This window comes from Pteronotus mesoamericanus, unplaced genomic scaffold, assembly GCF_021234165.1.
Source record: "Pteronotus mesoamericanus isolate MK-2021 breed Mesoamerican mustached bat unplaced genomic scaffold, CSHL_Meso_final contig_163, whole genome shotgun sequence".
NCBI lineage: Eukaryota > Metazoa > Chordata > Mammalia > Chiroptera > Mormoopidae > Pteronotus > Pteronotus mesoamericanus.
Genome location: NW_026555064.1, coordinates 5,716,214 through 5,740,510, shown reverse-complemented (window position 1 = coordinate 5,740,510; position 24,297 = coordinate 5,716,214). Strand labels below are relative to the sequence as shown.

At 39.0% G+C, this 24,297-nt stretch overlaps 1 protein-coding gene across 1 annotated transcript in view; it reads left to right on the top strand.

Moving 5' to 3' along the window:
* The window catches only part of EDNRA (endothelin receptor type A), a 48,694-nt gene extending 27,435 nt beyond the window's left edge, over nucleotides 1–21,259 (top strand). Inside the window, exons 3-8 of the mRNA XM_054562765.1 lie at nucleotides 1,389–1,516; nucleotides 9,274–9,472; nucleotides 12,836–12,988; nucleotides 16,609–16,742; nucleotides 17,157–17,265; nucleotides 18,911–21,259. Of these exons, the coding sequence (XP_054418740.1) occupies nucleotides 1,389–1,516; nucleotides 9,274–9,472; nucleotides 12,836–12,988; nucleotides 16,609–16,742; nucleotides 17,157–17,265; nucleotides 18,911–19,051 (864 nt within the window). The 3' untranslated portion in view covers nucleotides 19,052–21,259. The remainder of the gene's footprint in view (nucleotides 1–1,388; nucleotides 1,517–9,273; nucleotides 9,473–12,835; nucleotides 12,989–16,608; nucleotides 16,743–17,156; nucleotides 17,266–18,910) is intronic.
* Nucleotides 21,260–24,297: the final 3,038 nt, after the last annotated feature.

The following is a 24,297-nucleotide window of genomic DNA, read 5'->3' as shown; positions in this document are numbered from 1 at the left end:
TTTGTTAGCTTCATGAAAACTGTCCAAGTTTAGGGCAGTATTTTTGTGGAGAGCCCACCAGCTGTCCTTGGACGAAAGTTTATGCGGAAATTCTGAGAAAATATCAACCAAGACTAGTTGGAGGAAGAGGAGGAAGAGGCCAAAGGCAAGACTGGATTAAAGGCAAAGGTTCTTTTAGAAAACTGTCCAGAAAAAAAGGAAATATGTTAGAAAATGAAATACAACTTCTGAAAGAGTCAAATAGGGTCCTAGCCATAAAAATAGAATTTTAGAGGGCCCTGTGTTACTAAATTCTCAAAATGCACAGGTTCTGATTTTGTATCTTCGGGGTACTGGTTCCCCACCCTCTTTCAATGGACTCGTGTTAATGACCATACTGACCATGAAATTAAACCTTGTATAATGTTTTAGAAGTTGTAGAACAGAAAATTGAAACTCAACTTAGAGACACTATGGCAATAGGTACTTTGCAAAGAAAAAACAAACAACTTTGGTTAGTAGGATAGTGTTTCCTATTGAATAGGGTAAGTTTAAATTCTGAGTCACTATGCAAAAATTAGAAAAGAAATCAATGCCATCTTTGCTCTTGAAAAGGCATCATATATTCAACAGGGACTTCCCCCTTTTCACTCTACTGCTCCTAGGACAATACATAATTAGGTGAGTAGCAGTAACTCACAGAATTCTTATGTTCTTGCTACTTAACCACAGCCACTAGAGGGTGTCCTTCCTTTCTTACCTACGGAGACTTTAAATTTTCTACAAGAAAACAGACTTTCCGCAAATGCTAGGGATCGGGGCCCAGACGTTAGGCAAGTCTGAGCCTGAACAAAGAAAGGCCACTTACGACCCACCCACTAAAGCAGTCAGCTCCTTAATCTCAGAGGTAAATTCCAAATGGCTTCGGGTGTTAACCAGTTGACGGAGTCAGCACATCCTAAACCACTTCATTTTCCCAGTGTTCCTCATAACCTCGCATTCAGAACTTTGGCTGCTTGTCAGGAGATAATATAATTTTCCAATGCCACTAGCCAAAAACATGAGAATGATCTGCTTTACTCGTGGTTTAGCAAGAATTGATAAGAGGGGACTGCAGCTAAGCTGTCACCCATACCCCATGCTTTTGCTACTCTTTGAAAAGTAGTCGGGAAGCCTACTTCATACAAGATCAAACATGTATCTCTTCTGTTATTATATTTGTCATTTTCTGTGCCTTTCCACATTGCTGAGGCTTTAAAATATGAAAAGAAGAAGACTGTTACCACCAGGCTAACTGGAATGCATAATGAATAACAAAATTTAGAAGTTTGGAAGATAATTAGAAGTACATGTCCATGTATTGCATGCCAGCTCTGCCATTTCTAAATAGAGTGTCTCCTTCTTTGCAGCTGCTGGCTGGGCGCTGGCCTTTTGATCACAGTGACTTTGGCATATTTCTGTGCAAGCTCTTCCCCTTTCTGCAGAAGTCCTCAGTGGGGATCACCGTCCTCAATCTCTGTGCTCTCAGCGTTGACAGGTAACGTGGTTCTTTCCCTCTCCTCTTTTGTTGGATTTAGAAAAGCACTTTTGTCATAAAGAAGGGAAGTCAAAAAGCCTTGAGAGTTGGTGCCCAGGACAGTTGTTGGTTTCGTGTGAATTAAAATATTAACAATCTTGCTGTACAGTTGAGCACCGCTTTTCACATCTGCTGATTATTAGCCATCTTAGGTTTAGGCAATTTGTATGTAGATCATTTTGCCAGTTCTATTCATTTGGCACCCTTGTGGCAACAAGAAATTCTAATTAAAAAGTATGATTCTGAATATCTGGCAGGAGTTGAGATTTGAACAGCCCTTTTGGAAAATTAAATCTTATAAAAGGTTTTGCCTTCTGACTCAGTAATTCCAATTTTTATGGTTAATTTTAAGGAAACAGTCCAAAATTAGAACAGGGAATTCATGCACCAAGATGTTCTTTACCCGATTATTTACAACAAAAGTTAAATGCAGCCTTATGGCCGCATCTTAGGAAAATGGATGAGGATGTTAAATATAACTTATATGTATAAATATATGAATATAAAATTACTTGAAAGAAATATGATAAATATTACCAGTAGTTACGTTTAGGGAGAGAGTTAGGGGTTTTTGTAATGTTCTATAAGAGAAAAAAATTCTAACTATTTGCTTTTATTATCTGCTATCCATTTTCCTTATGTACTTAATGCCATTCAATACATTGTATTTTTCCATTTGCACAGCTCCTTCCTATGACCTTTATCCTATATCAGCCCTAAGTCTCTCCAGCCAGACAGTCCTAAAGCGCAAGTGCGTGCAGACACACAGATGAGAATACAGAGCCCTGGGCGAATGGAGGGCTCAGGCGCACTCCCAGTCCAGATCTGCTTCCATCCCTACTGTTGTCTTTACAAAAGCACAATTAAAGTTGGGGAAATATTATTTTAAAAATTAATTAAACTTTGTCCCAAAGTTTAGGTAAAAACCGGGATGATAATGAATTTTAGTAGTTACTCAGCCTTCTGAAAGAAAAATCACACCTATTTCTGAAGAAACATCTAACCAGAGTCAAAGACAGACCAGACAAGCAAGTGAAAAGCAAGAATGAGAAGTAGGAGAACAAAGACCAGGAAGGTGTTTGGCTCCTATAAGCAATAAAATCTTTTTTAAGGCTTATAATCCTCTGAGAAGAGAATCATCAATGAAAAGAGAAGCCAAAAGAGGGGAACAAATTTTCTTGACATGATAATATAGGCAACTTTACATTCCTGTAATATATTTTTATTACAAAATTTAAAGTATAGGCTATAATGTTACGTAGCATGGTATAATGGTCCCTAATATATTTCATCTGAATCTATTTAATAAATTTTTTCTTGATGAAAAAATTTTAAGGCACTTTTATTCCTCTGCAATAAGCTATATAATAAATTATCCCTAAATTGAGCAGTATAATTCAAAATTCAGTTCAATAGAGAGACCTGGGCGAGAAGGGTGTGGTGGACAGACGTGAAGAATAAGGCCTGGCTGCTGTCCTGTAGGAGTTTTCATGGTTGTGAAGATACAGACTTGGGAACAAAGGAGAAAAAAATAAAATAGATGATGCAGGTATTCAGCAATGGGATTCCTAAATCATCAAAAACCCTTTCCTTCTCTAGCTTACATTGTTCTGCCCCCTCTTTATTCCTGAGGAGAATCTCAGGGGACCGTCTTGCTAAGCTTAGTGCCCCCAGTAGAAACCACCTGTGTGTGTCAGTGGGGCGGGGCAGGGAGTAACTGGGGGAGCTGATGCAGGGGAGGACAGAGGGATATAGGTTCACCTCACCCATACCAGCTCCGTGCATGGAGAAAAATTAACCAAATGTTCAGTCACAAATTATCAACTCTATCAAGTGAAATGTTCTTGGTTTTAATTAAGACGGTTTTAGATCAAGAAGATAAACCATTTTAAAATTATCCTCCCACAAAAATCCACCTTAATCCACGAGGTTTTTCCTTGGTGATATGCTCATCATTCTTTGTTCCCTGGGTGTGTTCTTTATTATTTTTACATTTCATTTGGGTTTGACTCTAAGCTTCGGGACTTGTATGTAGGAAATCCATTTTGACATTTCTGTTTCAAAAGCTTTCACACTAGAGAATGAATCATTCACATTTAATTCCTAAAGGTAAGATACATTTGCTTTGAGTCTTAATTTGGTTGCATTGTATTCTACTAAAAATATGAAAATCTGTATTTTTTTAATAAATCAAGGAGCAAAAAGAGGGAAATTGGAACCTGTTACAGATCAGTTTACATCCATACTATTGTTGTATGAGCAGAGTCAAATTATGGCTCAAAAGGCTTCATGATTTTTTTAATATTTTTAAAAATATTACAGTTATCTTTCATTTCAGTTGTTTTGGAAAAATAATGAGAGTAACTATACATCCAAGTTCTATACAGTGTCTTTATTATTTCATTAATTGCTCAATGAATTCAGAATGCTGTAGGATCAAAGAAAAGTTCTATCAGCTTTTAATCTGAGTAAGGAAAACAGAAGATATTTTTGACTTGTACCAAAATTGATAAACTTTCATTGTTCATTTCCACTCTAGACTTGTCTCAGTTTAACCTTTTCATTAATTCCTCCTCAAATCTAACTCTTATTTATTTGTATTTTATACCCATAGTTACTTAAGAAAAAGATAAAGTGAGAATTTCAGAACAAGATGGGAAATTTAGAAACAAACTTTGATCCCTAATTCAGCTTTATCAATGAAATGGTTTTTTGTTTATTTATTTTATTGATTTTAAAGAGAAAGGGGAAGGGGAAGACAGAGAGAGAGACATTGATTTCTTGTTCCATTTATTTATTCATTGATTGCTGCTTTTATGTGCCCTGACCGGGGATCAAACCCACAATCTTGGCATATCAGGACAATGCTCTAACCAACTCAGCTACCCAGCTAGAGCCAGTGAAATAATTTTTTAAATGTGAAGGCTGGGTAATTCTAAAAGTGAACTTCTAAAATGAATGAATTTTTCCCAACAAAACATGAATAATCAACCATTGCCAATGATTAAAACAGATACTCTTACATGCCGTGAGAAGTTTTATATGTTCCTTTGAGTTTGGTGGGGGAAAAGAGCAGGGATGGGGGAGGAGAATCAGTGCTGTGCTTTGTAGTTAATTGTCATGTTTAAAGAGGAAGATGAAGGGGTCAGACCAGTAAAAAGGTCTGGGTACAGATTCAACTTATAGTTAAAAGTTGCCTAGTGAAGGAGGTTGTAAAAAGATCAAACTCTTTTAACAACTATTCCAAAATGATGTATAATTACATACCTGGAAAAGTCACAAAGATCCACTAATAAGGCAACTTAGATCTGCCTCAAACTCAAAAGTCAACGTCAGTTTTTCATTCCATCATTTCAAATAACTGCTCAATGGTCTTTATGATATCCTCAGAGGTTTATGCTAATTTAAGAAGGATGGAGGTGGTTTTCTGAAACCCTTCATTTTTACTTAGACGCGGACTTGGGTTCTCCTTTCCCTCCTGGGGTTATGACTTTTCCTTTGCTGCATGCCAGTGGTGAAGGCGTGGAAGACGTGGCTGAGCCAGAGGGAGAGCCCGGGGCTGGGCAAAGTCAAACGCTGGCCGTAGGACAACTTGGGGTCTCTTTTTGGGTTCTGTTCTGGGTTACACAGTTATTTTTTGTTGTTGTTTTTTAATCTTAACTCTATTATCAACATTAGGAAATTGGTTAATTTTGCTTGCTCATTTTTCTTTGATAACTAACTATCCCAAAACAGCGGTTTAAAACAGCCATGATTTTATTATTATCTCACCATGTTATGGTGCAAGAATTTGGAGAATTCTTCTGATCCTTATCACTTTGACTGAGGACTCCTGGCATATTTCAGCTGGTGGCTGAGCGTCTCATGGGTCCGAGGCTCGCATGCCTGGCCGGTTGGCAAGCACGGCTGGAAGCCTGAGCTCAGCAAAGCCCATCTCCCTCCCTGTGTGGTCTAGGGCCCCTCAGCACATCCTGGCCAGCAGACTCAGGGTCCAAGGGGAACCTCCCACTCTGCTCAGAGGCCAGGTCTGAAACTGGCAAAGCATCATTTCTGCTGCATCCCAGCTGAAGGGCTCATGGGAAGAAGCATCAAAGTACTTGCAGCTACCTTTTAATGCATCATACCATGTTTCTCTTTAAAATTCTCCTTGCTAGTATTTTACCTCCAAACCTCTCTATGGCATTTGGTTTGTCTGTCACATGAGGAGGCATAAATCATAAACAAACATTACAAATAGTCAGGTTTGCTGTTAGTCAAAGATGAGCAGAGGTTAAGACAAGTGCCACTTAATTTATAAAGGTGGGAAAATTGAAGGAAAAATAATCAATTCTAATGTACACAAGCATTGATAGGCATGTGATAGAAAGGTTTTTTAAGGTACTTCAGTTATCCTACCCACTCAATATAATTAATTCTGGAAAATCATTGAAAAATAGGAAAAAAACATTTGTAGGTATGTTATTCACAAACCACAAAGACTAGAAATTTGAATAGAAGAGGAAAGTTTAAGTTTTACCAATATCTTGTTATAATTGGTAGCCATTAAATTAATACATACCATGCCTCTGTAGAAATATGAGTATTTTTATAATAAAATTTTTTAAATAAAACTAAAGCTAAAAATAAAATTGTAACTGGTGTGATTTTTATCCACTCATCTACTGATGGACACTTGAGCTGCTTCCATATCTTGGCTTTTGTAAGTAATGTTGAAATGAACATAGGGGTGCATATAGTTTTTAGAACTAGTGTTTCAGTTTCTTTGGATATCTTCCAACTTCAGATATCTTCCCAGAAGTGGAATCACTGGGCCATAAGACAGTTCCATTTTTAATTTTTTATATATTTAAGTGCCCCTATGTTGGGTATATAAATGTTTACAAGGGTTATAGCCTCTTGTTGGATTGTTTCCTTTATTGTTATGTAGTATCCTTCTTCGTCTCTTTCTCTATCCTTTGTTTTAAAGTCTATTTTGTCAGATAAAAGTATTGCTATCTCAGCTTCTTAAAATTTTCATTTGCATGAAATACCACTTTCCATCCCTTTTCTTTTATTCTGTGTGTATCTTTAATCCAGAGATGGGGCTACTGCTTTCCCCCAGGCTGATGCTGCAAGTAAGATGGCATCTGGCATGTGGGCGAGAGACTCAGCATAGGGATCCTGATAGCTGTCTCTTCTGCTCTCTTCCCAGAGCCACAAACCCTGCCCAGTCTCTCCTCATGTGACTCTAGTCTGCCCCACTCTCCCTGTGCTGGAGCCCAGGGTGATTGGCTGCAAACAAGATTTTCTTAGATGGCCCTTTAAGAGGGCACCTGTGTGTCTAGCAAACTCTTGTCTCTCCCTGATAGACAGAATCCCCACTGATTTTCACAGCCAGACGTTATGTGAGCACCTCTTCCCAGCTCTGGTGTTCTGGGCTGGGGAGCCCAGCTTGGCGTTGAGATCCTGTACTTCCCTGGGGAACCTTTGTGGCTTAAATGGCCCTCTGGAATCTCAGCTGCTGCCATGGGAGTAGAGCCAGCCTTTTTCACATCTGTCCTTCCTTCCAGTCTCAGCGTGGCTTCTTCTTTAAACACCTGGCAATAAGATTTCTCTCAAGATAGTCTTCAGTTGGCTATTCACGTTGATTGCTCTATATTTTAGTTATAACTCTGGTTTGGCCCCAGGAGGAGGTGAGTGTAATATCCACTACTTTGCTGACATCTTGGATCTCAGGATTTCTTATTTTCCACACCTGTCCCCTCCTCCATCATCACCATTGTTTCTAATTGCTCTTATGGTTGTTTTCTCATTTCATAGAGATTTTATCAAAATCACCGTGTGTTAATGAAGGAGAGACTATGAATAATCTACTAAACTAAACACTAAAAATTGCTTTTGTTTATTTTTAAATGTTCAATTTACATTGGATTATAGACATGTAATATTCTGGAAACTCATGGCACACTGTCAAATGGAACTGATCTGTGAACATATTCATCATAAGAACATGTTAACCATATTTTCTTTCTTAAATCAACTTCTATCTCCAGTGCTGCGTAAGATGTCTGGTTTTCTTATTCCTTTAAGAGATAAAGTGTTTTATTTAAATCACCTTTCCCGATAATTGATCTAAGAGGAGGGAAGAAGAAATAGATATAACTCACCGACAGCTTCAGGATATAGATATTCTGTCTCCATTCCTTTGAGCTTTCACTGAACATCAGGCTACCAGTCTAATCAGGCAAGAAAGAAAAGTAAACAAAAATGGAAAGCAAAATAAATAGCAGTCTTTATCCCACTGGAAATAACCATAAATTAAAAAATGCAATCTTGGCCATACTGTAAAAGGATTTCCTTGGTCTGTTTGCATAGCTAGCTGTATTTTATTCCATTCTGAACTAATCTGGACTTTTTTAGAGTGTATTGTACACCAATCTTATTTGTCCTAAAAATCTTTTGCAAAATGTTTCTCCAGCAAATTGTACTGTATTTATGCCATATGGCATTATCATACACACCAAAACTATAGGTCCCAATGCACAGTGAAGAAGATAGTATAATTCCTAGAAGCTGTGTTTTCACAGATATACCTTGAAGATGTTCTTAGAACACTGAATGTAAATGTGGGGCTCATCTTGATGGATATGCGTGGCTTGTTGGTTGCCTTGGCTTTACTGACTAATCTTCCCAGTTAAGTCACATGTCCTGTGAGCCCATGTACACCTGTCTCCAATGCCTTGGTCTGTTTTACAGCCTTTTTCTGGCTCTATCTAATGAAGCTATGAAAAGAAAATGTTTCTTTTCCATTACAACAGCAACAAAAATTTGAAGAATGAAGCCACAAAAATACCATACTACATCACAGGTCCCTTCTCAATACTAAGTCTGAAAGTTGTTAGCACCAGACCATCACATCAGATCAACGACTATGGAGTTCCTAAAACCAAACTTTCTTTAGACTTAACATTTAAATGTGATTACTATCACAAAAATATTAAAGTAAAAAAAGGTAAACACGACTTCTTAATACCAGTTTGTTTTTAATTGACATAATTGTTTAGTTACATTTATATTCCATACTTATATAAGAACCATTTTTTTATTATACAGTAAACCCTAAAAATTAGAAATCAAGGTATCTTTAAGTCATTTTTATATACCATAGCATAATGAGACCATAATTGGAGAGATAGTCATTCTTTGACATTTACCAGAAACGCTATATATTTACTAAAATCGCCACCTGGTACAAGCCCACTGTGATCATATTTTGAGGGTAGAAAAAGAAAGAAAATGATGGAGTATCTATTGTCACTATTCGCTAAAGGGTATCTGGCTCCATAGATAAGAGTTCAAGTTTTTTTGAATATATAGAGAAAAGATATAACCAGAGTAAGTACCCACAGCTTTCACTACCTCTTCCAGCAATCAGTTTTCCCCCGATTGAAAAAAAACAGACACACCTATCTGATGCCACCACATCTACACTCTCACAAGATTTTGTTAAATGCCAAATGAAGTGTTCAGACTCAGAGCTGCCAGGCAACTGACTTCCAGAAGGGTGGAACTTTTAATGGCCCACCTGCTTTTCATACCAGGACTCACAGAAAGTTCCTAAAAAACCAGTGGCTGGTCACTGGCCAGGGGAAGGAACTCTCTGGCATTTATCATTTCTTTTAATTGAAATAATTAAAAACTTCTGGACAACTTGACTCCATTGCTCCGTTTTCTTTCAGGTACAGAGCCGTTGCTTCCTGGAGTCGTGTCCAGGGAATCGGGATTCCCTTGGTCACTGCCATTGAGATCGTCTCCATCTGGATCCTTTCTTTCATCCTCGCCATCCCCGAAGCGATCGGCTTCGTCATGGTGCCCTTTGAATACAGGGGTGAGCAGCACAAGACCTGTATGCTCAACGCCACATCAAAGTTCATGCAGGTACGAATAGTTTAAAGGGAATTTACTGGGGAGGGAAGGGGAGGAGGTCTGCACTTTTACTTGACCATCACCAAGACTTGGTGCTATCTCCACAGTGCCCAGGGTGGTTAGTCAAGTATTCTTCAGTTGCATAAAAAAAGGATATGTTAAACCAGGGCTTAGCTTCTTGAATAGAACAATTATTTTGTTTTTATTCTTGTAGCACTACTGTACACACAGCTTTTGTTCTGCACCAAACAGCTCAGAATTCTGAAATACATTTACTAAGAAAGAGAGATGTATATATGTGTAATGTGTTACTTGTTTTTATAATAAGGAATACAGCACATGCTGATACTTATTTTGTGTTACTTGGGGAAATACATGTTGCTCACACACTTTTTAAAGGTAGATTTGCCAACTCAAAGTAGCAAGTCATACTGACATGTACAAACAATACAGACTTGCAGAGCTTTTTTAAAAAGTGTCCAGTTTAACAAATTCAGTTGCTGTTTAGTGCACCTGGTCACATTAATGTTTCTCTGAAAAGCTTAATCACATGAGTGTATCGAGAAACATTCTTAAAATGCATATTACCTTTGCAAAACAGTCAAAGGGGACTCAGGAGGAAAACCAAAAGGGTAACTATTCCTCTTAAATCAGCATAATTTAGTGCTTTGATGAAAGTTGCATGTAGCTCAGCTTCCACATTTAATCACTTACAGACATCTCAAGGTATGTTTTCCTAACTTGGAAGGTTTACAAAATGAGTGGTTTTACAGTTGACCAGTTATCCTGCTTACACATTCTTGTTTTAAAATTAAAAGTACTCATGAAAGCTGCCAAACTGGCAAACTAAAAATTAAGGTCTACTTATCTACTGAATTTTTTTCATTAAGTCAGATCTCCACAGTGGAAAACAAAGGCAATAAGAGATTGTCAGGCTTTGGGCAGTGTAAATAAGCAATATGGATATTTCTGAATGAAATATTAAAGAGAAGAAGCTCAGCATAAGAAGCCTAATGCCCTGCTGGTGTGGCTCTGTGGACCGAGTGCTGGCCTGCAGACCGAAGGGTCGCCAGTTTGGTTCCCAGTCCGGGGACGTGCTTGGGCTGTGGGCTGGGGCCTGAGTTGGGGACGTGCCAGTAGCAACCACATATTGATGCTTCTCTCCCTCTTTCTCCTTCACTTCCCCTTTCTCAATAAATAATTAAATAAATGAATAAATAAATATCTTTTAAAAAACCAAGCAGCAGCTACTAATCACTGGAACTGGACATAGGAAATGGAATACTTGATAACGACTGAGTCTCTTGCGCAGAGTGGTGAAGCTCTCTCACCCTTCAGGCAGGGAGAGCCTAGAGGGTTGCAGTAAAGGATATGAGTTTAAACTGATGATTTTTTTTTTTTTTTTTTTTTTTTTACTATTTGGAGTTCTGTTTCTCCTCCTGTTTTTTCTAATTTTATTCCTCCTCTTTGTTCCACACTTTCCTCCTCAACTTTGCTGCAAAGGACTGGAGGGAGGCCCCTCCGCACCATTGCTGATGACATCAGCTCGAAGGGGATTTGTGGCCCCTTGCTCTACAGGCCTCTGCAGGGAGGGGGCAGGGGCTCCATCCAGTCCCCTCAGGGGTCAGCTTCCAGACCCTGCGCGGCTGCTTTTGCGGCGTGCGCGCCAGTCAGCAATGCACCTGGAAGAAGGGGTTGCACATTGAAGAGGGTACTTAAAGCAGTGTTTACTGTGCACTTAAACAAAAAGAGAATCCTCTGGTTTTTTCTGTTTGTTTTTTAAGTTCAGTACAGAAGTCTTTCTACAGCGTGATATGAGTATGGAAATATCTGTATAAACAGATCTGAATAAACCAACTCCTTTGGGAATTTGTACTTACCCAGAGGATAAAATTCAGGGGTCTTTGAACTTGAATGAAAAAAAATTTACATGTTTATTTCACTAACTTCTAACTGAAAATTTATCATTTCCTTCCATTATGAATATAGGTAACAAACTATAATATAACAGTATTTAATGGTACCATGATTTTTTTCACTAATAGAAATTACACATTTTCATACCATGTAACGCTTGTATAATCTTGAAATATCATTTATGCTTATCACTGCTTCAACATTCTTATAGTTATTAGAACCACCATTAGGTCATTTAGTTTGTAAATAAATATCTATATTACTATATCAGAATTTTATTTTAAATAATTTGATACCATTTCTGTGTAACTGATTTCCATTATAATCTTACATATTTTATTTTATGTGTGTGAAAAAGTAGTATTCTCAGAAAGGATTATAATCTTTACCAGACTTCCAAAGGATCTATGGCATAAAAATAGTTAAGAACCTCTGCCCAGAACTTTTTTTTCCTCAGGAACCATTTATAGATTATTTTAATAAACATGCTATAAATGTAGCCCACTGTGCCTCTTTCTATATTCAGAAACTGTCTAGTTTTTCACAGAGCAGCATGATTAGTTTTTACTGTGGGAACTGAGATATTACAGGAGGCTGCATTATCCATAGTAAATAAACAATCTGAAGAAACAGAATTAAGGGAAGAAAAGCATTTCCTTCCCAAGTTGATAATTAATTTAGAGGAAAGATGAATGTAGATATAATTTTCCAATTTCCATTTTTATAGGGCATTAAATTTTCTTATTTAAAAAGACATAAAAGTGAATAATCCTGGTATTTACAAATCTTGCCCACAGGGAGATAGTGCTAAATATGCTTTCGGATAAGGTACCCTGTTTTGATAGTTTCCAGGTGGTAAGTATTAAAAAAGAGCAAGAAGAGGCATGATTATTAATGGCTCAAACTGGCTGGCTGTGAGGTCACATAGCAGGCATTCCAGGCAAAGGGTTAACTCCCAGGAACCAAAGCTACACAGATAAGCCATTCATAACCTCCCTGTTTCCAAAGGAGATATCCACATTAAATACACTTTGACCATAATAGTCAAAAGTAAACCAGGCACTAGCAAAACTTGGAGGCTCATTAATAAAGATAAATACATATTCTGTATGTCTCAGAATCATGTTTTGTGATCTTTGGAAGGGAATTCTTTTTATTGATTAGAGCTCTTCCATGTGTATAATTAAAATCAACTTCCATTTATAAAAAGTATCTTTGTCAAGGCAATTTTTTTTAATGCAGTTTATTCATGCACTACTTTATGAAGCCACGGTAACTTCTAGAGTCTCCGATTTAATTGAGTTTTGAGCACCACCCCCAAGCTCACTACCAAAACCAGAGAGCATGAATATGGGAGCAGGTCTGTGAACAGGATGCTGCTGAAGCCCCCAGAGGCCCCGCACAGCCAGTCTGAGCTGTAAAGATCCCCTCTCCTCTCCTCCTTTTCCCCATGTACAGTTCTACCAAGACGTGAAGGACTGGTGGCTCTTCGGCTTCTATTTCTGCATGCCCCTGGTGTGCACCGCGATCTTCTACACCCTCATGACTTGCGAGATGTTAAACAGGAGGAATGGCAGCCTGAGAATCGCCCTCAGTGAACATCTTAAACAGGTAAATGTAACAAGATTATGAAAATCCGGCCAAGACTGTTTTGTCCGTGACAGCAAAAGGCTTTATTTTGCAGGTTTAGCCAGGTATCCCAAAAAGAAAAACATTGTCTTGTTTGTCTGTATGTATTATTGTCTATTTATAGTTACAGTGGTAGGAATTTCTCTTGTGAAATAGGGAGCCTGCCTGGAGACCAGGCCCAAATAGGGAGGAACTATTCATATATTTTGCCAAAAGTGTATTGACCACGTGATTTGTGTGTCTTGGCTTGGAACTGCGTCAGGACAAAAGGGAACATGTGACTTTCTCCCCTAGCAGGCTTTGCAATCTTATTGTGGGAATAACATGCAAACATGAGAACAACTGGAAATTAGAATCTCAAGGTGTGGCAAAAGTAGCGTATGCTATAGAAAGCCAAGGAGGATATGAGATTAAGTCATGGAGAAACTATTCATGGATGAAAAGGACTGAATTGGTCGTGGAAGATAAATGGGTTTGATGGGAAAGAAGAGGACAGAGGGTGTTTCAGGTGAGAAGACAGGAACCTAATTATAACATGGCATGTGAACCACCCATTTGGGGAGTGAGAAAGGAGATGAACCTCATTAAAGCAATGTCAACAACATCAAAGGTGAGGCTCTTGAAAGGGAACAGGATGGGGTATATAGGAAGAGGTCAAATTTTGGAGGGACCGAAGTTCTAGAATGAATTTGATATGTCAGTAGGAGACTGCTGTTGGCCCCTCCAGGGCAGTAAGCAGAACAGAGAAAGCTGTGCGCTTCAGAGGGCAAAACTTGGGTCTTACACATGCTGGCTCTGTGACATTGGGAAAATTGCTAATCTCACTGAGCTTCTAGTTCCTCATAAAATGTATATAATAATACATCAAGGGGGTTACCTAATGTATATAATGTGTCTAATAGAATCTAACTCACAGTAAGTACTCAGAAAAATGCTGATATAATTCCAAGAGTAAAGCTAGGACTATAGGTAAGTTCTAAGTCTCAGCAGAGGACACCCAACCACAGCAAAAGCTAATGTGAGTTATTGATGGAACCTGTAAATCTGCCCTATGTAATTATCATGCACAGACACATTCTTCATCAGCAGGTCTTTTCAACTACTGTACTTACTTTTTTGAGCTTCAGGTCCTTAGCTATAAATTGGGCATAATAGCATATAAATCAATGTTATGATGGGAATTAAAAGAATTAATGTGAACATACATACTTTGTAAAAATCCAACACACCGTACAGATGGTAGCTATTATCATCTATTGAAATTAGACAGGAAAATTATATTGAGAAACTTTAGTGTAAGTTTGTTCAAGCATGAAAATTTCCAGACCTAAAACATTAAGCAATTATTACCCCTCATTCATGCAATTCATTAGAATAGATTTGTGGAAACAGTGTTTTAAATAATTGATTTTTTGTATCAGCACCATAAGTGATCCTGTTTAAGTTATAAGTGGTATCTGCTCTGAAAATAGTTAAATAGGGTTTGGGAGCAATAATAATATGATGCTCCTTCACATTTACATAGCATTTTGCAAGGTTTTATAGAGCATTCCCTTATTTGACTCCTCTAAGCATGCTGTGAGATAGTCAAGACAGACATTATCCTTGCACAGGTGGTTAAGAGATTGACTCAGCCAAATGGAAATTAGAAGTCACAACTTGGTCCTCATGCAGTAGACATTTCCTGTGTCACACTCAAAGCTGAAGCAGGTTCTAAGAGCAGAAGAGGAAGCCTGGTTGGAAGGAAGGCCTTCGAGTGGGACCATGTGAGAGTTAGCTCGGTGGAAGGCCCTGCCACCCTCTGACTAGTATCTTGCTGGGCTCTTGGTCTGGCTTCTTGCATGGTGTCTCAGATTTCTCTTCATTATACTGACAACAACCTTATCAGGTAGGGATTGTGTTTGGATGCTGATAGCAGAAAACCCAAAATAACATTGAGTAGACCAAGGAGGCGTTTATCTTTGTCCCACAGCAGAAAGTTCAGATGTCAGTGGTTCAGCGATGCAGGGACTCATCGGCAGGGGCGTACTGTTTTGCTGACCTTCCATTCGGCATTACAGAAGAGCATCTCCGGCTTTTCCTGTATGTCTGATTTCCAGGCAGGAAGAAGGGGAAGAACACAGATCACATGAGTGTATGTGCACCAAAGCTTTACAGAAACCTCACACAACCATTTCAACTCAATCTAATTGTTCAGAACTGCATCAGGGCACCATGCCAGTGATTAGGCCAGGCTCCCACACTCAAGAATCTGATTGCTAGCAGGGAAAATAGGAGAATGGATATTGGGTAAGCAAATAGCAGGCTGTCCTGGCAAAGCATTAATATTACCTTTTAAAAGGGTTGTCCTCTTTGAGGGTATGGTCAGGGGAGGCGGCCTCTCTCCTGATGCTCTCCTTCTTTGTTTTTCTGGACACACTCTTTCATGACCACTTAAAAAGAGCCCCCATTCCTGCAAATTGGAATCCTTTATTTCTCTCAGTCATTGCTTAGTTTAGTGTGTTCTCTGAAGCATATCCCAGCTAGCCCAATAGCTCCACAAGATTAAAGAACTCCCAGTTCTTTGAGTTAGAATAGCAATTTGTGATACTTGCTCAAAATCTTTTAAACAACTCTATTAGTGGGTTTGTTGTAGGCTTCCTATACTTTAAATGCTATATGCTTTGGGTTGAACCAGCATTACCCTTCCAAATCCTGTTTTCAATCAGTTTTATTTTGACATTGACTGATCCCAGTTACAAACAAGTTGCATTTTATGTTCCTGGTTAGGCTTCTAACTGCATGCACTATAATACTCAAGTGTAATGCACACAGATGACCAGTTGCTGATAATTCGTAACCTATGGTTTTTCTGATCCTGTGCAGACTTGGAAGTATGTAAACCTTCAGCTGAAATCAGTCCAGGGTCAGCGTGTCCCAATTTTTCTAATCATCATTGCTGATAATCCTTTACCCTTATACCTCTGTTTGCAAACAATATATCTTTGGGAAATATATGTCATTAATAAAGTATTTTAAAAGCAAAAATACCCCAATGTTAGCTTTCTTCATGATCAAAAATTGAGAAAACATAGTGCTGTTGCTTTTTATTTTCTGTTTCCTATTTTGTTTTCCAAACATCTTTGCAGATTTGCCCATTCTTTATCATGGTGGTGTCAGTTACTTTGCCATGCTGTCATTAATGCTAGTTCGTTACCTGAAATTGAGGCTTTTAGCTAATACTTTCCTCCATACTCATATATTCTGTTCACCACAAACACTCACAAACATGCTTCCCCAGACTTGATCACAGTGTGGGCCCAGCTCCAGCCAGTTCCCACCTCTCCCTGCCATAGACCATCTGCCCTTGTCCTGATAACCAGCCTGGAGCCGCCAGCCTTCCTGGAAGCTGCCCAAAAGAATCAGTAGCAAATCCTTGACCATGAAGTTGGACTCCAGATCTTAAAAGAGGTGGAGGAGGCATTGGGAGTCAGGCTATTCTGGTTCCTCTTTGAGCTCTTCTTCTTTCTCTGCTCTCTACTACTTTCTTGTTGTGTTGGTCTTTTATCTAGAAGGAAAACACTGAACTTACTGTACTTTTTTTTCCTCTCACTTTCCTTTAGCGTCGAGAAGTGGCAAAAACAGTTTTCTGCTTGGTTGTAATTTTTGCTCTTTGCTGGTTCCCTCTTCATTTAAGCCGTATTTTGAAGAAAACCGTGTACAATGCGATGGACAAGAACCGATGTGAATTACTTAGGTACGATCCTATGTATCCATTAGGAAATTGAAGTTTCTGATTTTTAGTTATGATACTTTTACAAAGCCATCTCGCCTATATTCTCAGTAGCCCTGAAATTTAAAACTGCCAAGTTGATTATTTTTTCTTTAGCTGACATAGCCCAAAACTGATCCCAAAATGTGTGCACACTATGGCTATAATCTTGCTGCTCTCTTCCAGAGGCTGCGCACAACAGCCTAAGCTAGCCAAGTGGCAATTAATGCTCTATAGCACTGAAACTGCCATTTAAACAGTGACTTCACAAAAGTTGTGATTGCTACCTATAAGAAATGGCTTCCGAGCAAAAAAAAAAATGCTTATTCTAGGAATAAATGCGAGTTTGCAATTTTAAAACATTATGTTCTAATTATTCTCTGTTTTCTTTTGCTCTAGTTTCCTGCTCCTCATGGATTACATCGGTATTAACTTGGCAACTATGAATTCTTGTATAAACCCAATAGCTCTATATTTTGTGAGCAAGAAATTTAAAAATTGTTTTCAGGTAAGACTGCTTTGCAAATATATTTAAGGACAACCAAATAAGTATATTAAGTAGCCAACAGGCATGGCTAATTCCAGGTGTAAATATTACCTTCATCAGCTATATAGGGGTCTGGCACAGATAACACCCCTTTTTTAATTACAAAATCAAAAGCATGTAATTCTGTAATATAACAACATCACACTCATGCACACTATATGGCATTTTAGGTGAAATGTTCTAATTAAAACTATAAATTATTACACCCACATTATACCCTATCAACCACACTCAGGCAGGTCTTGCTTCTCTGCTGGACCCCGTACTTTCAGCAGAGAAGTGAAAATTGTATTTTGTTCACCTGAAAAATGGTTAAGTTGTGAACATGAGAGAAAAGTAATATCTATTCAGACAACAACACATTCAGAGGTTAAAATTAAAAATAACTAACTTACCCTCCTTTAAAAATAAATGCTCAAATGCGAGCTCCAGGCCACATAGAACATATAAAACCTTTTCCTTCCTTGTCTTGTTTTAGACTTTAACAATGTTCCAACAGTCTCAGTGAAATATCAGTTCTATTTTTTGTTAAGAAACCTCTTGCCAAATGCAACTTAATAGTATATTTAATAATAGCATCTTCAAGGAAAGGTAAATGCTTATTGCTCTGGAAATATGAAGTAATGTAATTGAAGTTGAAGTAGTTTCCTTCTGTTCTTCAAACCTCCTTCTCACTAAGCCAACCCAGTCTTCCAGAAGCTCCATGTACTTCTTATTGATGTGTCATTTTTCCAGTTTCTGGAATGACTTTAGCTTAGAGTTAATCCAAACTGGATCCTGTTATCGCTAGCTAGGATGTTAGTTCAAGGTACCTATTAGGAAGTGTAGCATAGAGGTCAAGGGTGCAGGCTCTAGAAGCAAACAACCTTGATTTACATCACAGCTTTGCACGGACAAACCCACGTCTGGGCGGTGCCCCTCCTGCTTCCCTAGTTTTCTGGCCTGTAAAATCAGACAATCATGATGTCTATCTCATTAGTAGGATTCAGTGGGTTAATATATGTTGCTTGAAACAATAAGGAGTGTTCAATACGAGTTTATTCTTTTCTGGGGATAGAGTGGGCAAGAAAAACACAAGTGACTGTCTCCTTTTAGATTGAATTTAGATTGTAAATTCAATCTAAAAGGAGACAGACATATATTAACCCAGAATCGAACAAATGGATGGAACTTGGTAGTTTCATATAACTTGCTGGGAAGATAGCACCTACACCTAGGGCTGAGAACATCCGATGAGGTGCAGAATGCAGAGAGCTGCACCAGTGGTACGCACTGAAGGCATGCCAGGCCTCTCCTAGCCCCCTACTGATGCCCACCCCAAGTCATTGACCGCGCTCGCTCTAACCAAAAATGCTCACCTTCTTCTTTGACTTGGTGAATAGGGTTAAAACAAGAAAAAAGGGATCTATTTCTCTGCACTAGAATGGACAGTTTAGCTTCTACTATGGGATTACAGACTCCATTCACTAGATTACCGGTAGGGCCCACAATCTGTCCTCAAAAGCATGTGGACATTTACCCCTGTTGGTGGGGGTCCAAGGCATCTGCACTATGCTGGAAACAGGCTGGTAGGCTCATGTCACTTCACATCTGTTCCTTCTCCCAGTCTTGCCTCTGCTGCTGCTGTTACCAGTCCAAGAGCCTGATGACCTCAGTCCCCATGAATGGAACTAGCATCCAGTGGAAGAACCACGAACAAAACAACCACAACACAGAGAGGAGCAGCCACAAGGACAGTATAAACTGAACATCTTCAGAAATATTAATCAATGTTCCTTCAAATCCTCTTGAAGGAAAAACGTCACACAGCTACTACGTCTCCAGAAGTCTCTCCTCACATGGCTCAGTCCCACCCCTGGAAAATGCTTTCCAAAACATCAGAGAGTGGATTGGTTTATACCCACAAATTCAGTGAATCTAACTTCTTTAATTTATCTAATGTACATATTCTGCATGTTTTATTCAGCACTAAAAATGGTGAAAGTTGGCAGGGGAAAGGGAGACTGTTAAATGAAGCCAGAAGGATATTTACTACTTTTGCATGAAAATAGATTTCAAATGCATGACTAGCTTTCACGGCCGTTCTGTCAAATGTTCAGTGAGAACTGGTCACCATGAAAGTTTGGAGATTATGAAATAGAGATATTTTTTTAAGTGTGTTTGTTTTGTTACCAAATGCAGTATGGCTTAAATCACCTTTGTTTGAGATGTTACTCAGTCCTAGTATTTTTTAACTCATAGTAGCCTAAAAATAATTATTTGAGTTTATTTACACATATTTTAAAAAAACAAGTAAAACAATTTAGGTGAACAATTAGGCTAATATTTCTCATGTCACTTTTTTTTAAAATATAAATTCTCAAGCTGCAAAAAATGTAGGCACTAAAGCATAAACTGGTAATCACACATGGCAGTTTAATAGCTGCAATTCAAAGCATTTTTAAGAGCTACTTTTTTTAGTGGTTTTTCATTACAGGAGATCCTGAACATAGGTTTATGTTAAGTTAAAAAAATAATGCTTGAATCAAATAGTTCCATTTTTCATAAGCTATATCATTTTTCTGTCAGTTAGGTAAAATCAGTACCATATACCGAAATTTCAAAGTGTATGTCATTTAACCATCCCAAGACTTTCAGTGCAATGCATAGACATCTCAAGCACACCTAGGAGGAAAGGATTCAATATTTTTAGAAGATTTGGAAATTTTCATTGAGGTTTTTTTAGTAATAGTAACCTGTATATGTATGAAGATGCATATATATGTACATATGTACACATAGGTGTGTATACATATATATAGAATACATATCACCACATATTCTTTTGATTTGTCGTAAATGTCAACTGGCAGTAAGACTTTTTTGGTCATTCCATTTTCCATATAGGAAACAATTTCAAAGTGGCTGAGTTTATCATGTCAGCGAAATATAATTACGCCCAAAGGCCATCATGAACTACGGTTCTTCACTTCCCCAGGTTTCCAGTGTGAAGTTAAACACCTCCCCACTCCCCCGATTCACATGGTCACCATTTCAAAGGGCCCACAGTGACTTCTGCTGGGCATTTTCCAAGATGTTTACAGACTGTGAGTATAGCAGAAAATCTTTTACCATGTGTACATAAATATATATATATATATATAAACAACTATACATTTCTTTTAGCCAATGTTTCTGTTATCTCTTCGGAGTGTATTTGTGTGTGTGATACATGTGTGTGTGCGATGGGATGGATGGACTTATGTAATCTAATAATAATGCCCTGTGCTTGTGCCAAAGCACATGCTCTGAGTGGAGTCTAGGTGGTTATTCATCATGACAAGCAGCCTCAGTCGGTTTTAATCTATGTGTTCGTAAATCTTGTGGCTGTGTCATCATTACAAATTGAATATGAGGGGGGCAGCATGAAAGGGGACGAGTCATCGGTTAACAATAGGGTTTTGTTTGGTTGGTTGGTTTGGTAAAACAGTGTTTGGGGATGTATATTTTCCTGTGCTAGAGCAAACGTCATTAAACTTTGAAGTATTACATGGTCCTAATCCTCAACTTGATGAGGTTGTCAAGTGGTCAGCTGTTTACATCAGACTTCACCAAACATATTACTGATGATGAATTAGCTAATAATTTGTTGGGCTATGTTCTAGCAGAGTCACATACCAAATGATACAGGTTCCAGCTGATCCAGCTGCGGGGCCCCTTTCTGGGTCAGCAGTCAACGCCATTGCTCCACAGATGTATCACATGCAGTGCTGTGGGCCCATGATGTAAGCCATGAGTTCACACTATTTTGTTAAGACAATTGTCTTTTTGTTTAAGATGCTTTGTCTCTTTTATATGAAGAATGTGTTTTATAAGTTCAGAAAGTCGTAGATTTCCGAATAATCACACAGGCTTCAGTGTACATTTTGTTTATGGACTGTTAAGTAACCATGGTTTACTAGCAGGAATATTTTTGATTTCTACTTTTATCACACCTTTCCAAGGAAATCGGTAGAAATGAGCCAAAGCCAAGGGCCTGCATTGGCAGTGGCCTGTAAGCATAAAATAAAGTTTATAGAAGGCTTGCAAGTGTCTCTTCATTTTTATATAGTTCTTCAGAGAAAATGCTTGTTACACAATACCTATCATAAATCTCTCCCTAATAGCAGCCAGGCAAGAAATTTTACTTTCAAACAGATACTTCCTTATTCTGCTGTATTCTCAACCTATATCGTTGTGCTGAACACATACCTCTCTAATTCATTTCCTCATTCACTTTTCCAGTAAATTTTACTGAGCATCTACTGTGCTGCAGGAATTCTTCTAGGTACTGGAAATGAAGCAGTGAACAAAGCAGGTGAAGTTCCTGTTCTGATGGAGCTTGAATTCTGGAGGAAGGAGTTGAACAATAAACAATTACAGTCCACAGACAGTATGTCAGGTGGATACCTGGAGGAATAAACTCATATGTACCCAACTACTTAACTCCAATGGGATGGCCAACAGATCTAAAGCTCCTGGTATCCCTGTAACCTGTGCCACCATAATATCCCTCTGCTCACGTATCAGTCAGGGTTCTCCAGAGAAATGGAGCCAGTATGTGTAAGGGAAGATTTATTATGGGACTTCACCCATGTGATGGAAGAGGCTGAAATATGCTATCATCTGTCATCTGGAAGCTGGAGAACAAGGAAAACCAAGTCCAGTTCAGTCCAAGTCCAAAGGCCTGAAAACTGAAGGAGCCAATGGTATGATTCCCAGTCTAAGGCCAAAAGCCTGGGAGCGGTGGGGCAGTCTGCTGGGGTAAGTCCCAGAGCCGAAAGGCTAAGAACCAGGAGCGCTGATGTCCCAGGACAGGAGAAAGTTGATGTCCCAGCCCAAGAAGAGAGAATTCATCCTTCCTCCATTTTTTTGCTCTTCTGGTGGTCCACAGGTGGATAATGCCAGCCCACCTTGGTGAAAGCTGATCACCCTTATTCAGTCTCCTGATTCAAATGTTCATCACTGCAGGAAACACCCAGAAATAATGTCGTACCAGCTCACTGGGCATCTCTCAGCCAAGCCAAGCTGACACATAAAACACCCTCACAGCTCAGTTAAAGACAGCTCCAACTTTTGAGTCATAGGATAAAAACCTTGAAGTCATTCCCATCCCCTCCTCTCATACCTTACACCCAATGCCTCCGTGAATCCTGTCTGCCCTACCTGCAGAATAGACCCAGAACCTAACCACATCTGTCTACTACCTCTACCATCCTTTTCTGAGCCACCAACATTTCTTGTCAGGATAGCTGCAGTAGGCTCCTACCATTCCTACTTGTTTCCAGCCTTTTAGACACCACCCTGTAATGAGGGCCTATCTCTCACAAGCCAGAAATGATCTGACAGTGTTTGTTTCCAAGGTAGGCTGGCCAACATCCCCTGGGGATTCTTCTGAAAAGAGCCCTTTCCCATTGCAGCAGGTCTTGGGGGTTGGTGAGCCTAGGAGCTGCTGGCCACCATGGTTTGGGCCTCGTGAGGAAAGCCCTCGCAGACTGTTACAAACAAAAAGCGTTCAAGTCCCTGGTTCCAGTTTCCCTTGATGCCTGGCCAGGGTTTGGGCAGGCAAACACATTTACTGCTGTGCTTATGCTAGTTCAGTTTTCTTAAATATACCCTGCTAAGCCCAGCTCATCTAAGTTATTTGTCTTTTGTTGTTGTCATTTATAATAATAGGTTTTATGTTTCTTAGAGTAGTTTTAGGCTTATAGAAAAATTGAATGGGAAGTAGAGAGAGTTTCCACATGTTCTTTTTCCTCCTTCCCTGCACACAGTTCCCCTATTACTTAACCTCCTGTATTAGTTTAGTAACGAATATTAACTAAAGTCTATATTTTACGTTAGGATTCTCTTTCTGTTGTACCTTATATGTGTTTTGACAAAGATGCAATGGCACTTATCCATCATCATGTATCATTCAGAGTCGTTTCCCTGACCTAAAAATCACATGTTCCACCTTTACTTCCCTCTTGATTTATCTTTTCACTCAATGCACATACGGTGAACACCCACCATATTAAACTGCCTTAGTGGCTGGGAACATGAGTGTCACTAAATGAATGCTCAGCAGGTGTCAGCGTAGGAGACAGTAAAGGCGAGAGGAGTCAAAATTCTTCCAGCTTCAGCTGGCGACCTCAGTGAGCACAGCAGGAGGGCCCTTGCTTCTACAAGTCTTACTGTAGTGAGAGCATAAATACGTCACTGCTAGGAGAGTGGGCATAACAACAGGCAACATAGTATTGTCTCTGTAGGATGAACTTCTTAATAAGTACACATTGTTCCCCATCCAAAATAAACCTATCCAAGTAAATTTTAAATTAAGGGAATGAAACGAATTGGAGAGTAAGTTCAGGAAATAGCCAAGATGAATGGGACTCTTTCACTAGTCTGTTACCTCTATTGATATTTTAGTAGCATGCCTACTAGTCCATGACAGAATATTAAGCACTATACACGTGTGGAGAGAGGAAGATGCACTGCCGGTCCTTCCCAGCCTCCCCAGGCCTGAAATTCTGAGCCTGCAATGCCTTTCTTTATTACACAGTCTAGTATAGCACTGTATTTATTGATTTTTCTCCATATTTCAAGCAAGCAAAGTTTAATTGGCACAAATCCACCATATGCAGTTGATTATTTCCGAACTTCCAGCAGGCGAGAGCTTTACATTTTTTTGAATGGTTTGGTTTTTTTTAATATTCTTATATTTGTAGAAGCTTCTGTCACACTTTCCTCTGAGCAGTAAGGAAGACAAGCGAGTGTTTATATTTGGTCAGTGCCAATACTCTCTCTGGCTTCTTTTGTTTCTAAAACTGAAAGGAGACAGGGCAGTTACTAGATTCAGAGAATGAGAAAGAACTGCAACTAACATTGCAGCTGCAAAGCGAGGCTTTCCCCAAGAAGCTTGCCAGCATGGTTCGCTCGCGGTGTGAGGAAGCAGAAGTCTTGTCTCTGGGTTTCCCAAGATTTAAGCATCAA